This window comes from Nannobrachium achirus (genome assembly GCF_963921795.1).
Source record: "Nannobrachium achirus genome assembly, chromosome: 18".
Taxonomy (NCBI): Eukaryota; Metazoa; Chordata; class Actinopteri; order Myctophiformes; family Myctophidae; genus Nannobrachium; species Nannobrachium achirus.
The window spans coordinates 40,369,197-40,388,299 of record NC_137825.1 but is presented as its reverse complement, the minus strand read 5'-3'; the positions used below and the strand labels follow the sequence as shown (position 1 = coordinate 40,388,299).

General features: G+C 43.2%; 1 protein-coding gene across 4 annotated transcripts in view; it reads left to right on the top strand.

Annotated features, from left to right (window-relative positions):
- The window catches only part of exoc6 (exocyst complex component 6), a gene marked incomplete at its 5' end in the record, with an annotated part of 127,739 nt that overhangs the window by 90,221 nt on the left and 18,415 nt on the right, over positions 1-19,103 (top strand). For all 4 annotated transcript variants that reach the window (XR_013963011.1, XM_080748096.1, XM_080748094.1 and 1 more), the window contains 5 exons: positions 158-267; positions 3,550-3,661; positions 5,489-5,623; positions 6,536-6,715; positions 11,310-11,451. Coding sequence is in view for 3 of the 4 variants with exons in the window: in XM_080748096.1 (XP_080604222.1) it covers positions 158-267; positions 3,550-3,661; positions 5,489-5,623; positions 6,536-6,715; positions 11,310-11,451 (679 nt within the window). The remainder of the gene's footprint in view (positions 1-157; positions 268-3,549; positions 3,662-5,488; positions 5,624-6,535; positions 6,716-11,309; positions 11,452-19,103) is intronic.

Genomic DNA, 19,103 nt, shown 5'->3' with positions numbered 1-19,103 from the left:
TACAAAGCAACACGCTGTGAGCTTGTAGATCTGCTTTTTGTGCCAACTATTAGCCGCCAGAATAGAATAGAATGGAATTGAATAGAATCAGTTGGTTCGTTGATCAGTTAGACTTCAGTCGTCTAACACTGTATTTGTGTGTTTGTTGTGTGAGCAGCAGGACTTTCCTAAGAAGCTGCCCATGTCCCAGTCAGTCCCTCAGATCTACACGCAGGTCAAAGAGTTCATCTACGCCAGCCTCAAGTTCTCCGAGTCTCTCCACCGCAGGTAGGACCTCGCATCACTGGTTATAAGTTATGTTCTTTGTCAACGTTCCTGGAAGAAATAAGCGAAACATACCTTTGGTGTCGTGTTGAAACTTTGTATCAACCATATTTAATTTAATATTTAATACCATACTTCCTCATTAGTGTCACGCAAAAGTAGCAAAAATAGTCAATCACAACACGTTGCGATGCAACACGCTGTTTTTTATGGAAATAGAAGTGTTTATGTTTGTCTGTGGGTTTTATAAATATTGAAGCTATTAAAAGTATTAACAAGAGCTTGAGACTAAATAATAATTGTATCCATTGGCACACAGGCTCTTTTTTCCGGAGGAGTAGCGGTTTTGGACACACAAGGCTTCCACTTGACAGCGACGATATTTGCTGTCTCTCTTGCTCATCTCTCTTGCTTTCTCCCTCTGCCCCAGACAGACAGACACACACACACACACACACACACACACACACACACACACACACACACACACACACACAGTCACACACAGTCACACACACAAAACTGTCAGAGCTGGAATGTTGTAACTGCAGTGATAAGTCTGCGATACACATGTGTGCACTTACATGCACACACATACACATGACAGGTCGTTACAACATTCCCTGGTCCGTCAGTCAGTGTAATCGGGAGCAGCAGGTGTTCAACAGTTTGGGATATGATGACCCTGCATATTTATTTTCACATCTAACTGTGAGTGTGTGTGTGCGCACACGTGTGTGTGTGTGTGTGTGTGTGTGTGTGTGTGTGTGTGTGTGTGTGTGTGTGTGTGTGTGTGTGTGTGTGTGTGTGTGTGTGTGTGTGTGTGTGTGTGTGTGTGTGTGTGTGTGTGTGTGTGTGTGTGTGCTTTGCACACTGGCTTAAAGATGAGATGCTTTTCAGGTGAAAATACCTACATGCTATATTTCCAACATGCCCACAAAGGTTTGTTGCAGCACTGTTTACATGCGTTTGATTTTTAAACAATTCTACTTCTCTTAAATAATAACCAAAATAATTCAGGACTGAAACTGATAACAGTTTGGATAGTTATATATTTTTTTGATAGTTATTACCTTTCTCTTTTCTTTTTGAGATATGTCTTTGGGCTTTTATGCCTTTATTGACACTAGGACAGTAGACTGACAGGAAACAGGGAGAGAGACGCAGCAAATCTGGGCGGGCTTGGGAATCGAACCAGCGACCCGCTGCAGGCTACACAAAGCCTATGTGGTATGCGCCTGGACCACAAGGCCAGCGGGCACTCCAGTTATTACCCTTTTTAAGTTATTACATTTTGTTTACGTTTACGGTGTCGATCTCACAGGCAACCCATAGAGGGTGGACAGTATAGCGAGTCACACTGCAAGGCCCAAAAGCAAGTGTGTGTGAAAATGGGCGTGCATGTGTGCATGTATGTCGTTAGATACACAAACACGCTGTGAGACTGGAGCACCCTTGCATTGACCCTGGTTGGTCTGTTTTGGCACAGTGCTGTCTCCCTCTCTTTTCTCGACCCCGCTCTCTCTCTCTCTCTCCCCCTCTGTCTCTCTGTCAGCTTTTCTATCAAATGTTCTTAAACGTCCCTCTCTTTATATCTGCCTCATCCCTCTCCTTGCCTCTTGTGTGTGTGTACAGTATGTGTGTGGTTTACAAAGCTATCTAGTCGGTGCTAATTGCGTCTTTGTGTGATAAGGTCTAGTTAAACGCTCCTTAAACACTGGCCACATATTTGAATGGTGGTCAGACACAGCTTACATTATTGGTTGAACATTGTTTAACTGTTGGTTAACAGCTAGCCGCTGGATCTGGGAACTGTTTGCTCACCTCCCCCTGACACACACACACACGCACGCACGCGCACGCACGCACGCACGCACGCGCACACACACACACACACACACACACACACTCTCTCTCTCTCTCTCCCCCTCCTCTATCACTGTTTGCTCCCTATCTCCTCTTTCTTGTGTACCCATATACTTTGGCTGTAATCTAACCCTGTTTTAAGGATTCGAACTTCAAGGGGATTTTTCCAAACGGACCACCGAACTATCGAATTTTAATGAATTTGAACAATCGGACCATCGAACCATCGGACCATCGAACGTACCGTCCCTTTAACCAGCTACAACAGTTTAGGAAATGTGTTAAAAAAATGCGCTATTTACCCATTAAGAACGCGTTGATGCTTGTGTTTAAGCTCAATTCGATGGGTGATGTGATCTGTTTTGGAAAACCTAATCGGAGCAAATGTTGCGCTGTTTGTTTCGAACAGGCTCATCTCTGTCAATGTATGGTGGAGTTGCATGGATGATGTAATGGTGAACGCGCCGTGGACGGGCTGAACTGGTCTCGATGTAACAAACCCAGAAATTGCATTATGGATCCTTTGGGGGGTTGCTTCATGCTTAGGAGAAAGGCCATTTCATCTTTGGATGGGTCATGGCAAGTGGCCATGACTTGAGGGCAAGTAGAACATGACCTGTACTTGCCCGACGGGCAAGTGCCTCTGAGACCTTAGTGTCAACCCCTGAAGGCAAGCTTTTAATACTTTTTATTAGTTAAATATTTCTAAAAACCCACAGACAGAGATAACCAGAATGTATTCACTTTCACTTAAAAAAATTACCAAAATAGCAGACATTGACAAGCTTTTACATCGGTTGGGCATTCAGACATTAACTCATTCATTGCCTTTTCAAAATGGCCCCCAAGTTCCTCACTGCCAAGTTCCTAAATTTCTAGTGCACGGATGCATTTTTAGTGCACGGATCGTGCACGCCCATGCCTAGATCATGCACCATATGTGTAGTACTTTTTCACAGCTTTCAAACAAAAAGAAAATTCGCTTGGAAATCTGTTCAGGCATTCATGAGATAGAAGCCTTCAAAGTCTTCAAATGAAAACAAACATGGCTGCCATTTTGAAAGATGTGTTTGTTGTGGGGCTAAACATGCAATTTCGCGATTGCGATCATGCCTAATAAATTTTAGGCATTTTGGAGAAAAAAAATGAAAAAAAATAAATGTTTTGATTTCTTTTTTTTTTCCTTTTTTTTACGGGAAAACCCGGGAAACTCTGGCCATGGCAGTATGGGGGTATTGTAATAACACTGGAAACTCGTGGCAAAGCAGTGAATGAGTTAATTTACAAGAAAAAAATAAACAATATTAAAAAAAAAAGTTGAAATACAGAGATATTCAGGTTTCTGCCCGACAGCAACGATATTACGTAACCCAGTTATGTCTTCACATCTTGTTTCATGTTTATTTGTTTTGTGTCCAGCTCAACAGAGATTGACGACATGCTACGGAAGTCGACCAACTTGCTGCTGACCAGAACGCTGAGCGGCTGCCTCCAAAACCTCATAAAGAAGCCTCACATAGGGCTGACTGAGGTTAGTGGCGCCATTCCTGTTAACGCCCGCGCGAAGGACATTCCCAGGCCAACCTTTTTTTGGTGCACTCAGCGTATGTGCAGTTGCGAGGCAACGCCGACTAAGGTTTGGATCCTTTAGGGCAGGGGTCTTCAACAGGGGGTCCGGGACCCCTAGGGGGTCCTCAGAGTTACTACAAGGGGGACGCCAAATCTTTGTGATAGGGTCATTCTTTTAAATTAACAACTTTAACCCTCGCATCCCAATTCTGAGGAGAACTTTTGCCAAAAATAGCAGATCTACAAGCTCTCAACGACTCGCGCTGCGAGGTGTTGAGAGCTTGTAGATCGGCTGTTTATGGCAAATAGGTTTGGTGTAGAGGGGAAAAAGAGCAGACCAAGTACAGAGTGAAAGGTCAAGTTAACTAAAACACGAATCCAACAGACTGATGACAGTGCTGTCAAACAAGTCTATGAATCTATCTATAAAATGTATGAAAATCTGCATCACACATTTATACAATATGTAGAGGGGGTCCCTGCTTCATCTCTCTCTCAGCTAAGTGGTCCTTGGCCTGAAAACGTTGAAGACCCCTGCTTTAGGGTGTTAACGATTCCTGTCCCATAGCGATTCCCTCTTAACAGTCTGATTCCTTAAGGGTTCCCTTTGACGATTCCTATAGGGGGTTCCGAATGGACCCTTTGAGGTCTGTAACAGGAGTGTATGAATTGACCCTTACGGGTCCATTTGGTTCCATTTGAACACTCAGCGTTATGGTGATCCTTGAAATTAAAACGCTTGAGAACCACAGGTATTGTAATTGGATAGCCCGGCGTGAAGTCCACATACCGGCTCTGACAAGTGTGATAAATGTGAAGGAACCAATTACGGTTCCTCAATGTGGGATCCGGTTCCCTAACCCTAAGCGCGGACAGAGAGGCCTCGTGGGCTCGACGAGCGCTCCCCGTCCAAGTTGGCGAGCCATGGTGGACGTGACAGGTTGTCACGTGAACCAAAACAAGCGCTATCCATCCACCTCAGTGATTCACTGTGTTTGGGGCTTGTGGTTTTGCATAGTTTTGGCTTGGAAATAGCACACACGTTATGTCTTCCTGTCGCACTCATCCCACAAAGCATGTCTAGGAAACACATGCACCTACAGTGACTTGTTTCGATGCTGCTGTTGCTAGGCGGAAAGAACTCGTTCACACCCCAGTGAGCTGTTTTTACACCACCGCTGGGCTCAAATGAACTACCTGAAGGGGTGGGGGTGATCATGATCTACAAGGTCACAAGTGGTATGCGCCTGGACCAGTAGGCCAGCAGGCGCCCGGTGTCCTATTGTTTTATGCTCTGTTCTTTGCTTGTTTTTACCGTACACAACTTGTTTTATCGTGTTCTTATTTCGATATCATTATTCTGTTGTGTTATGTCTTGTGTAATCTCGTCGTCATTGAAAATGAGGGCCCTGCCCTCAATGTATTTCCGAGAAAATTAATAAAGCTTGAATGAATGAATGGAAGACCCCGATCAAGTATTTGGTGGTTAAAGTGAAGTTCTCACCTACAATGACATGCCTGAAATAGGGATAGATTATGAATTGATTATTTTATTAAATTATTGATTATCAATTGTTTTTTACAATCGATTAAATCAATTTGTTCTATTAACTGTTGCACCCCTTACTCGACAACACCTCGGTCAATACAATGTTGCTGACGTGTGTGTGTGTGTGTGTGTGTGTGTGTGTGTGTGTGTGTGTGTGTGTGTGTACGTGTGTGTGTGTGTGTGTGTGTGTGTGTGCGCGCACACGTGTGTGTGTGTGTGTGTGTGTGTGTGTGTGTGTAGCTGGTCCAGATCATCATCAACACCACCCACCTGGAGCAGGCCTGCCGGTACCTGGAGGAGTTCATCACCAACATCACTAATGTCTCCCCCGAGACGGTCCACACCACCAGGCTGTACGGTCTGTCCACCTTCAAGGTAACACACACACACACACGTTTGTATTGCTATGCTTGTGAGGACATTAACATTTTAAGACGACGATTTTATGAATGCCATTCTTGCCATTTGTTTTGGCATTTTTCACTGTAAGCCTTAAGCCGAAAAATAGCCGATCTACAAGCTCTGTGAGCTATTTTTCGGTGCACGACACTAGCACGCAACTGTGTGTAAATCATCTTTTACTCTGAATTCCGTCCCCTAAACCTGACCTCTAAATGTCCAATCTAATAAATGTCTAATCCTAACCCCAACCCGAATCTTTTTCTAATTGTAAGCATATCTCAAAAAAATCTTTTTTTCAACCATAAAAGATTTTCTTTCTTTCTTGTGAGGACCAGGAAAAATGCTCCTCACAACATCTGTTTCTAATATTCCACTATACTTGTGGGGACGTTTGGTCCTCACAAGTCTAGTAACACAAACGTCAAACACACCAAAAAAAGTTAATGTTTTGTACACATTATGAGAAAACCAACCCGGTGGATCAGGAAAAAAATCAATGCTCCAGGGCTCCCATGGCCATGATGGGACGATAATCGATATTATCGTTTATAATGATAAAAAACACTCAGGATAATCGCATCGTGGAGATTTAATTTATCGTGAAATCGTCCTCCGTCATGCACTGGGATCAATTCACCTTTTATTTGCCGAGCTGCATATCCGATACCACTTAAAGCCTCTATAATTGGTCAAAGGTAATAATATACGTACTTGATACAGTCTACAAGCTCACAACATTGTGAGCTTGTAGATCTGCTATTTTTTGGCAAATGTTCCACCCCTGGATAATGGGTTTTGATTATCACGATAATAACGTAAATCGCTTTTGTCAAAAATAATCGTGATATGACATTTTCATATGGTCCCGTTCCTACTTTCCTCCAGGATGCGCGTCACGCTGCAGAAGGTGAGATCTACACCAAGCTGAACCAGAAGATCGACGAGTTCATCCAGCTGGCGGACTACGAGTGGGGCATGTCGGAGTCGGACGGCCGCGCCTCCGGCTACCTCATGGACCTCATCAACTTCCTGCGCTCCACCTTCCAGGTCTTCACACACCTGCCGGTGAGTTGGCCAATGTTCAACCACAGAAGCGCTGTTAAATCGTTAACTACAATTATTTGAGTGACAATTAGTCGTCAAGTAAAATGTCTAAATCGTGACGACCCTACACGCACACACACACACCACCTCAACCTCCTTCGTTTACTGTATCCTGCATCACCGTCCCAGTGATTAGTTGTAAAAGTGTGTCCCCGTATATGTTGTTTTATTAATGGTGTCTTTGTTTCAGAAAGTATTTTTTTTTCTTTTGTGAATGAAAATAGTGATGTGATCTTTGATCTCTTAGAATTTCACAAGGGGTGCCGGGGGGGTTGAAAATGTGAAAGTATTTTATAATAGACACTCCACGTTCATTGAACCTTGCTGTAATAAATCAAAACAACAACAATAATAGATTATTTTACACGGTTATGACCTAAAAAGGTATAGGCTGAAGCTAATGTACACTTATTCCACCTACCCTTTCCCCATGCAGTACATACAATGGCAATGCATTTTCTCCACTTTGGTTACATCTTGACAAACAAAGAAAACCGGTTTAAGTCTTTCCAAAATAAGAACAAACAGTCAAAACTGAAACAAAGAGAATACCCCCCCCCCCCCCCCCCCCCCCCCTTTGCTCCATAATCCAACAATTCACACACTCGCACACTTTGTAGAATTAATATCCTTATTGCAATAATTGGCATGTTTGTATCTTTGCATCCTACTTTATTGTCATTGTACACTGTACACCGTTCAGCAAGTGATGTGACCAAGTGTTGTTCATACGTGGATTTTATGTTGAGCCGTACCTTGGCGTAGCTATGTGTTGTATTAGCGGCTGCTCTGTGCAATACAGTATGTATTCCTATAATAGACTGTTTATGAGCTCTGTGTTTCTTTTACATGTTGTCACGCCTTCAAATGAAAAAAAAAAGAAAAAAAAATCTCATAAGGTATTTACGAGTGTGAGACCCGATAGAATTTAGAAAGTTTTACAGAGATTGCTGTTTTTATAAACCAATAGAACAATCATTACTGGGGTAATTACACCATAATTACAGATGTGAGGGTGATTTAATTACAAACCGTGGCCCATCTTTTGCTTTAGGCCTATTTTAATTTTCTTTTTGCCTGGTACCACTTATAAATGAGAACAAAGTCTGAAGGCGCTCACCGTATATTCGACACACATTATGTTTACTGCAGCCAGTCAAATCATTGGAGCCATCTGAATGTGCTTTGGGGCTGGGCTGCCCGACAGCCTCAACTCATTTCTATTTCTCTGTCAGATGATCTGCTTTGCCTGCTCGTCCCCCATTTCCAAGTTCTCCCGTCTGTCTGTGATTCCAACAAGTCCTCTGCTTCGTCCTGCTTCTTGGACAGTTTTCAGGAATGTCTCTCTTGTCTCGTAACCCCCCCCCCCCCCCCCACCCCTTCCCCCACCCCGGCGATGAATAACGCTTTGACGGATTAATTTTATGAGTTACGGCCAATTTGATTTCATTGATTAATTTTTACTCCTGCCAAGCATGCTAGATCTCTGAAATCTACCTCCTCTTGTCCATTTATCGTTACCATACTTTTTTCTCCTCTTCCCTCCCTCCCTCCCTCCCTCCCTCCCTCCCTTCCTTCCTTCCTTCCGCCCTTCCTTCCTTCCTTCCGTCCCCTTCCTTTTCTTCCATGTTGTTTTGGTTGGTTTGGGGGTGTCTCTGCTCAGAATAACAACAATGACCATGCGTCGATGTCGGTAAGTATCCCTGCCTGGCCGTCGCTGCACTGCTGCAGTACAGCGAGAGGGAGAGAGCGTGCGGGGTGCTAACAGCATGCTCATGTCTGACTGTGGAAGCTCCAACACAGCCTTGTTGCTTCTTACTTCACCTGTGGTTAACCCCCCTTGTTGTGATGCACATTTCAGTTCACATCTGCATCTTCTTATTAGGCATTTAGCTGATGCTTTCATGCCCTTTAGGAATCTGAACCATGACCACCCACCTGCAGTATGCCATGTTTTGCATAAAGATAATCACATTCACCACCGCCACGGTTCCTACATAGTAGTTAGCAACTAATGATAAGCTCATGGTTTTCCCTACACTCTGTACTTTCTAAAATGTAGTAGGTGAGCCCTAATATTCATTCACCTTAATGGCATTTATTTCTCGGCCTAACACATTGGTTTGAGTCTTTAGACTAGTTTTGAATGTTATCTTAGAGAAGCCTTCCTAATCCCGTTAAGACATTATGTTTCCGAATTACTTTTGAATGGAGCTGATGTCTTGCTTGTCTGGGTATTGTATTTTGAATATGTACTTGGACAACAATGTCTTACTCAACAGTTTTTTTTGTTTTGCGTACATTGGCCCAATTACCTCCTGCATCTCTAAATTAAACTTTGTGATGGATTTTCTTTTTTATTATCTCTCTATAAGCTCTGCTTTGTTGAGTTTGGAACTCTCCACGAGCATGGCACCAGGCCCAGGAATGTGTGAGATTGCATTGTGGGTAAAGCGCTCCCTTTGATTCAGTGTTCTAAGTTCACTCAACCCCCTCAGGATAATCATACATTCAGTCAATCAGTCAGTCAGGGATGAACCTGGGGCTTGTCGAGGCTCCTCTTTTCTGTATTTCACATTGGCTCAACTCAGCTGGATGGAGTGAGGAATTCTGATTCAAGTCCGTTTTGATTGTCATAATTTCTGTCAAAGTCCATAAATATTCCCGGGAGGTTCACTTCAGGTGTTGGACCAACGACCTCTGGACAGCTTCACATCACTCCCGCCTTTATACAACGAGCCTGCTGACCACACCTGCATGTGGGGAGATCTCCCTCAAGCCTCTGTACTATGTTTTCCTCTCCCCTCACCAGTGTGTTGTCATAGTAGAGGCCAAGGCAGGGTGTGGCTAATAACTCTTAAACATCTCCACCAGTGATGTTTCATCCCCAGTTTCTTCTGCCTTAACCCCTTTTTGAGAATTTTGATCCTTTGCCCATTTAAATGGTTTAGCCGGGGGCTATTAACTTTTCTTACGGGGACTTCCAATTCTGCATCTACATGAATTAGCTTCAACGCATAGGTTCATCATGTCAGTGTCCCATCTCCAGCTTTTCAATTATGTGGAGAGATTCCCCATCCCCCCCCCAGTCGACAGAAATGGCACCAAGTGAAAACTGCAGCAAAGCAGTCTCGCTACAGAGCCATTTAGTCAGTGACTGATTGTGCTCAGTTGATCTCTGCTGTCTGTCTGTTAGTCAGTTGTCAGCATGACGTTGAGTGTTAACACCAGGGATGCTGTGGAGCTCAGAATAAGGATTCTTCATTTGTATGTCAGATATGCACAGACTGTACGCACGCATGCACACTGTCATTTTCACATGTGAATGCTCCTCACTGTGGCTCCAACTCTTTGCAGTTGATCAGCGACTTTGTTTTTGTGACCTACAGCATCTCTTAAATAAGAGGAAGAATCACTAATTATGTCATCAGTCCCGTTTGATCTGAGAGAGAAGTGATTTGTAGAGTAATCCTTTGGTCGGTGCGTTGCTGGTGACTGATCCATGACCTTAGCTCAGCCACGTCATCCCTGGATTTGGAGAAGTGTTGCATGAATGTGTTTCAGTGTTGTTGTCAGTGGTGGTTTGCTGACCAGGTTCTCTGTACAACAAACACTAACTGCAAGCGTGCGTACGTACAGACCCATTCAAAGTCATTCTTCACATTTCAAGTACTCTGAGTGGAGCTCGGTGTTTGACTCCACTGCAACGCAAAGGCAACGATCACGTACAGTACCATTAGATCAAACTCAGTCCAGTCCGAGTATTTGAAATGTTAAGAATCCACGGTTGATGTGGGGATAGCGATTGTGATGCTATGGAACTAAATGGAGGATTGTTTGTGAGTTTTGTATTCTGCCTTACCTGCATGTATCAGACCCTCTGTGTTCAATGTGTCTCCAATTATCTGGCAAAGGACACAGACCTGGGGCATAATGGCATTATAAATCCTCTCACATACTATACTGTGATAGAAGGAGCTTTCCTGGCCCAGCCGCATACTCAATACAATGCAACAAATTCATCTATTTTTGACTAGCAATCAATCACAGCACAAGGTATGGTATATTCAAAGTAGAGATAGGGCTGGGACATATTGTACATTGAATATGATATGAAAGATTCAGCATTAAGTGATTGTATCCAACTGTAAAAGGTGAAATAATGAACCACAATGATCTCCTGTCTGGTATTTGTGAGGATCTATGATGCATATTGGCCAGCTGAAAGTTAAGTGAAATGGGCTAGGCCTGGCTAATCAATGACATATGTTCAGGTATGGTATGCTGGATGCTTTGACTGGCATTATGTCTGTGGCCTTATTGTGTTGTTGACCCAGATATGATGGTGTAACAATGTATCTCTCCTCCCCTCTTATTGTTTTCCCCACTATATTTCAACCTCCATCTCCCCTCTTTACTCTTCACCTCAACCCCCTCACCTTCTCTCTTTCTCTCTCTCTCTCTCTCTCTCTCTCCATCTATTGCTTCCTCTCCCCTCCTGTTTCTGTCTGTCCTCCATGGGTCCGTCCTTCCTGCTCTGTCCTTCTCCCTGCAGGGTAAAGTGGCCCAGACGGCGTGCATGTCCGCCTGCAAGCATCTGTCCACGTCCCTCATGCAGATGTTGTTGGACACGGAGCTCAAACAGATCAGCATGGGGGCCATACAGCAGTTCAACCTGGACGTCATACAGTGTGAATGTGAGTACTCATTATTGCGACCACAGGTCACAGTTTAGTTGTGACCGTAGGTCGCAGTTTAATATGAAAACCTTCACATCTTGTCTCCGTGTAACATCCGTGTAACCAACCCATAGACTGTAAAAATGTGTACTGACTGACTGACTGACTGTCTGACACGGAGACAAGCATTTCTCATGGTATACTGCGACCTTCGATCTTGGCCAGATGGCCAAGACATGACGCGACCTCGCCATTTAGGGTAGCTTTTCACCCTTAGGCGTCTTACTGGTTGTATGAGAATATATACACACACACACACACACACACACACACACACACACACACACACACACACACACACACACACACACACATACATTTTAAGGCATGACTGTAAGAATAGGGTTTGTCTGTATAATACAGGGTGCAACAGTTCACGGTTCAGTCCGATATTCTGGTGTCAGGGTTGGCATTGCGTCTCCTTTAAGCACCTCACAGCCAGATGTTATGCAGGTGCGTTGGAGTGTCACATTGGATGTCAGTCAAACAGAATGGCTGTCAGGACAAACACTGTCTGCTCCTTTGACTTTACATCCCCCTCCATTTCTTCACCTCACCTGGAGTGACATAAAAATACACATGTGGAGGGTCTTACTTATGACTTGCTCCTTATCTTGGTGTGGTGCGTGCAGGCCTCTAGGAAGAACTTTCATCTTTCTAGTTCTCCGATGCCTCCATCTTGGTCCATATGGTTATACAACCATAGAGGCTGGGGTTTTATTCATCCATTTGTGTCAGTCAGTGCTGTACCTGTATGGCTACCACATTGAGTCATTGTGACCATAGAGTTGCATTATAATTCTTATACGACTCTTTGGGGTTGTTGAGCTAATGCCAGCCTACAAGGATATCCTCACATGATCAGTCACACTGATTTTGAAATGTGTGCAAATTCCTGCCAGGACATTTCCTTCCATTGTGTACAATACTAATGCAAACTAATAATACATACATGTATATATACATACATACATACATACAATTTATATAGTGCTTTTCTGAGTACTCAAAGTCGATTGTGGGGTCCCCAGATGACAGACTTGACAGTTGACCATTTAAGGACTTTTAAGAACTTTTTAATACCTAAAAAAGAAAAAAATGCCATTACTGCCTCAAAAGTAATCAACAAACTGTATTATAAAAACAAACTGTCCTACAAAAACTGGTCAAACAATTGCCAAATATTCAAATAATATAAGACGGAGGAAAACATTTTGAAAATGGCTCAATCCAAGCACAATGCATTACGTTATGAGGCGTTGTGAGCTTGTAGATGAGCTGTTTTCACAATATTTGTCCGTGGAACCGAGTCAAACTAAATGTAATGCCTCGACTCCTTTTGTCAGGGTGGCGGGGGTCCCCAGTTCAAAAATGATTATTTTTGGGGGCCACGGACTGAAAAGTTTGAGAGCCACTGCCTTATACAAGTGTTGTTGAGTCAGCCCGTCATCCACATCGCTCATTTAGTGAATTTGACAGAGGTTAAACCTTCCCCAGTCAGCTAACACTCACCTTACACAAACCAAGTATCAGGGGCAGGCGAGAGCTGCCACTGTAGATTACACAGAGGCCTCTTACGCAGGGGGAAATGTTGAACGACAGGCAGGCGGCAGCCATTGCTCTGTTTGAAGATTTTCAGGCAGTTCACCCAGTTTGGTTCATGGCCTTCTTTCCTCTCACTGGGGCAAATGGATGTGACAGGTAGAAGATGGAGAGGGAGGGAGGAGGTGGGAGAGATCGTGCTCCGTACAATCCTCAGTGTTAATTTAACCACTCACACGTTTTGATGAATTGAGTACAAAGGACCCCAATGGAAACAACCCATAGGCTTTCTTGGGTTTAAAAATCCTCTTTTTTGCAAACTACTAATAATGTATTCAATCAATCAATCACCGAAGCCCAATTCTATACTTACAGGCTCACAATGTGTTTTGCAATGAGAAAACTCACGCGACGGAACTCATGCGGCGGAACTCACGCAGTGGAACTCACTCTATAAATAATGAAGATAACACACTGGTCTCGCCTCAAAGTTTCAGGCGAGCCCACAACTAGAAATACTGTTCCTACGAAACAGTGTTGGCTCACTGCTCCCTCATTGGCTAAAAGCCCTGCCTTTGTACTGTCTGTAATTTTTTTGGAGGAGAATAAACTTGACTTATAAAGTCTAACTATAAATTAGGCAAATCTACGTCATGTCATCAAAAGGGGTAATAACGTCACTATCGTCACCATCAACAGCCAATGAGGGACCAGCTTTCTTGGTGACTTCACCATCAACAAGTGCGGCCTGAATTACAATGTGCTCTCTGCTGGTGCATAAGTAGGCCAACGGGCTCATAACATCGAGGCATAAAGGCCACGAGAGGAGCCGTCTATGCCCGTAGCCAATCAGAGAGGGGCAATGGGTGATGTCATAATATCGAGGGATATACGTATAAGAGCCACGAGAGGGGCCGTTAATGCCTGTAGCAAATCAGATGGGCATAAACTGACATATGTCTAATAAGCTTGAGGAGTGGTGGATTGGAGAGCTTAGCATGACATTTTGGCCAACCGGATAATAAATGGGCCAATTTCCATGATTGGTCAAGTTTCACGTGACATCATAATATCTTACTATAAAGCGGGCGCAAACCTCTAGTATATTCCCACCAGTATAACATACTGGTCTCGCCTTTCAGCGAGCCCAAAGATTTCATGTGGGGAGTGTTGTTATTTATATCAGGTTGCACTTTTTGGTGGTGATGTCACCAAGAACGCTGCTCCTCATTGGCTAAAGGCCCTGCCTTTGAACTGTCGGTAATTTTTTTGAGGAGAATATTTGACCTATAAAGTTTTGGTATAACATACTGGTCTCGTCTTTCAGACGAGCCCACCATTAATACATTATTATTATTATTATTATTATATTTTTGTGGGATAAGGTAATTATTTAACACCCCCCCCCCCAAACAAAACAAAACAAAAAAGCTAGATGGCAGAGAACATCCAGGAAATGGAGCAGAAGAAAGGGAAAGACGAGGAGATGCACTATACATGCAATAGCATAAACCTAGCCTAGAAAAGTCCCCTCGGTGGAGTGCAGATCGCCGTCATAGAATCATCTAATCATACTAATGGCATCAGTGTGGAACTTCATGCATACCACATGGCTCTGATACCTGACAGCGTGTCGCGGGTTCGAATCCCGATCCTGGCGACCTTTGCTGCATGTCACTCCCGTCCTAAAAAAACGTAAATGTAAAAATGTAAAAAGAGAATATTCTGGGACATACTTCCTTGCGCTACTACCCTCTGTGCGCAAGAAATCTGACACTGAACATTGTGGTGGTTTGTGAGGCACAGACATACACACAGGGGAGATAAAACATATAACATAATCTTCCCCCTTGCCTTCGGCCTAGTGAAGATAATAATGCACTGCTGACACACTGTACATCCTAAATGATTGATTGCACTCACAGCCAAAACTCGCCTGAGAGGGGTGTGTGTGTGTGAGAGAGAGAGAGAGAGAGAGAGAGAGAAAGAGTTTTGTGTGAGAGAGTGTGTGAGAGTGCCTGTGTGTTTTGTGAGTATATAGTATGTTTCTTAAAATCCTATCTTGGCAAACAAGAGAACGTATGTGAATCTCTATGAGAACGACCTCTCTAGCAGAGTGTCATACGTTGGGTTCTGTTGTTTGATCTCATGTTCCTGGAAATTCCTCTACACGAGGGTCAGAACAGGGCCATGCTACCAGACGTACGCGCACGTGTGTCTGTGTGTGTGTGTGTGTGTGTGTGTATGTGTGCGTGCGTGCGTGCGTGTGTGAGAAGGTGAGGAGAATCACAAGGTGTACTTTTCTGGGTCTTGTCTTACAGAGAACACCTGTGGATTACTTTAGCAGCTTCACCCCTTTCTCTCTCATTCCCTCCCTCTGTGTGTGTGTATCGGTTCATCCCTTCATTGTTGAACATCACAGATGTTAATGATAATAGTGGTGGTTCACCTCTCCCTCCTGCCAAGTCATTATACTACGCTTTGGCCATGGAAAGCACAGTTAAACCCCATTAAGGACCCGAGGCCGATTCCACAAATGCCTTCTAAATCAGTTGTTCTCGCACTTTCAAGAAATCTTTGAAAAATGTAAAGAAAAAAATAGCAGATGTACAAGCTCGCAGTGTGGCACGCAGTGACACACTTGTGAGCATTTCTGAATAGCCTATGCAAAATTCTAAACTGACACAGATGCTTTCCTGGTTTGAATGGTTTAAAAGTGGTTCTCTGTACACATTTGGAATAAGGAAAAGTATGCAATTCTTTTTCCACAAATTCCAGGCCTTTAATGGAGAAAATCACGAAAGTTATGATATAAGTGTTTTAATTCACCAGCTCACTGAAAGGCCAACACAGGATTCCCTGGGTATACCATTCTGTGTTACCATGTTACCAATACAATAAGAAATTATTAAAAATAAATGAAAAACGTTATTGAAAAAACACGGCCAGCTCATGTATTAGGACTTTAGGAGGGTATTATGAGTCACCAGAAAAAAAAAATAGTGGGTGTTTTTAATGAATCTATCGTGGTTAAAATGGAGTTTGAAGTTACAATGGGTGTGTATGGGGAGGGGTCCGTGTCGGGGAGGGCCTGATAACATTTACATCAAATATCTACATAATAAAGCAAATTAAAAACTGTCCAGGGTGTTCATAAAGGCCTCAGTAGACGATAAAATGACCAAAAGTTTTTTTGAAAGTGAAATATCCCTTTAAGCACTATCATTCTGTACTGCTATTTTATGAAAGTATTATGTGGCAACATAATAATTATTTGTTTTAACAAGGGGATATAAAGCATCAACCTGTATGAATGAGGCATCACCAAATTAATAGTTTGATGTGAAATATTCACTGATGTATCTTCAGATTGTTTATTCGTCATGCTCCTGGCATGTAAGCCCATAACCACTTAAACCCTGTATGGTTGACACGAGTCCCTCAGGGCTCCATTTATAGTGTTTTCTGTTAATTGGGGGAAAGCTTTTGGTGAAAATAGCTGATCGACAAGCGTGCAACAAATGCTCAAAACCTTTAATCCCCATCAGTGTGGAAATGATGTCAATAAGAAATAGGAATATGATTAATCAAACACTATCTTTAACACCCTAAATACAAAGGGGTTCAAAGTTTTCAACGTTGGTGTTTTAATTTACAGCATGTGTTAGGAGTTAGAGAGAGAGAGAAAATAATATCACTTAAATAATTTAAGTTGCATGCATAGTACATACACATAGACACAGACACACAATTGCACTCTCTCCCTCTCTCTCTCTCTCTCTCTCACACACACACACACACACACACACACACACACACACACACACACACACACACACACACACACACACACACACACTCTTTGAAGTGACCCTAATGTTGTGTTTAACATGTCGTGTGACATGGCGTCAGACAGTGACTCTTGCATGAACCTGTGCTGGTATGTAAAAAGCCGCGGTGACAGACAGACAGACCCTCTCGGCCTAATGGACAGTGGCCCTTTTAAACCAGCGGCAGCAGAGAGCTCTGTGTTGTTTTTAGTGCTCAAAGACGAGCGCCAGGCTAAAGACTTTAATCCGTGTGTGAACAAAGTCTCATAATGATGTTTTGATAATGTTATTGTTTTGGCCCTGGCTATTGTCCGGGGTCATGTAGACTGGAGGTTAATGGAGAGGAGTTCTCCAAGGAGGCTAGAGAGAGAGAGAGAGAGAGGGGAGTTGAGGAGTCTTGTGTGGCCTTCCTGACAAAGGTGGCTTGGACGTGTTGTCGCCTGCTCTAAGCCGGTGGTTCTCAGACGTTTTTATGTCGAGGACCCCCAAAATGTAGATGTATTTGACCACGGAAAGGAGCGTACAGTACATGATGGTCATCATGATGTACTGGTTGTGTTGACAGTGTATTCTAGGACAGTGGTTATCAAACTTTTACATTTCAAGGTCTCCCCTTAACTCTGACAGTATACAAATGGAACCAAATGGACCCGTTAGGGTTCATTTGGTTCCTTTTGTATGCCGTTAGAGTTAGACTTGTATGGGTCAATTTAGACCTCCCATATAGGCAGGGCTCGAGACTAAGGGAATCCCGACGTCCCAGGGACTTAAAATTATATATTTGGGACGCAAATTATTCTCCCCTGGGACGCAGACGGGACGTAGAGGATTTTTTGAGCAAACGGCACATATCAATGTCACTGCTCAAACGGTGTGCAAACTCGCAGCATGCATGAGACTCACAGAAAATGAATATGATGTTAACAGAACGTTTAAGAAGTTACCACAGGCAGTGCCGATCATCATTTTCAGGTAGAACTTATTTTAGTTGCTAAAATGCTACTCTATTTGAAGATATTAACCAGCAGAATGAGGCAGAGAACACAGACTGTCAATCTGGGTTACAACTAGTGGAAAATAGCCGATCTACAAGCTGTGGCTGAGAGATAAATCTTAGCATCCCCGCACCCTGCTTCGCCAAAGAGTAACGTTATATGATTTGGATTGTGATTATTAATGAAAATGTAAAACGGAACACGATGTCAACGCACCAAGCACATACACATAGCCTACGTTTAGTGAGCAGCACGAGCAGTTGTCTGAATATAGAAGTAGGACACATTGTAATTAAATCAACAGTTTGTTTAACTTTTGTCATCTCTATAAACCTATAGCCTATTCCCAAATACAAGACGTTATGTTCGTCTACTCTAATCAACTTCATCACAACCAGCCGTGCAAGCTGGCATTCATTTCACAGAGTTCCCGTGCTGTGTGATGGCTTATTTTCTCCAGTAATCGCCTCTTATTTAACTCTCAAAAACAACCGGTCCGCTCATAATAAATAACTCCATTTCGGCTACAGTTCATCTGAACCGCTTGCTGTGAAGCACAACGGACGGTCGGACCCAAAAAGCAGACTGCACTGCACGCGTCTCCACTCGATGAAGCATGGATGGCACTGGTTATACTTCTTTCAGTACGATGGTGTTGAGCGGTGCGGTGAGCATATAGACGATCTAAAAGCCCTCACAGCCCCGAGGATGCGACCAATTGTAGGCTTGTAGATTAACGCGCAACACGTTCGTACGGACAAAGTACAAACCCAGTTTTACCGTAATTCCTCCAACAGTCGTGCATGATTGGTTCTTTAGTTTACCGTATATGACAATCACACCTGCAAACTGGCTGAGGTAAGATTTTTAGAAGTCACAAATGACAGTATAAAAATAGAAAGTATTGTCAAGCCAATTTCACCAGCAACAACAACAACAATATAATAACAACAATAACAATAATAATAAATATTATTATAATAATAATACTAATAGACCTGCAATAATTTATTATTTTTTTATTATTCTTTGGGACGGATTACATTCATTTGGGGACGGTTCAATTTGTATTTTGGGACGGTCCCGGGACGTAGGTGAAAAAAGTTAGTCTGGAGCCCTGCATATAGGAACCCACAGTGTCCCTGGAATCCACTTTGAGAACCACTTTTTTAGGACACTGGTTCCCAAACTTTTTAACTCTAGACCCAAAGCTTCTCGACTCTCTCGAGGGGAGGGGAAAATC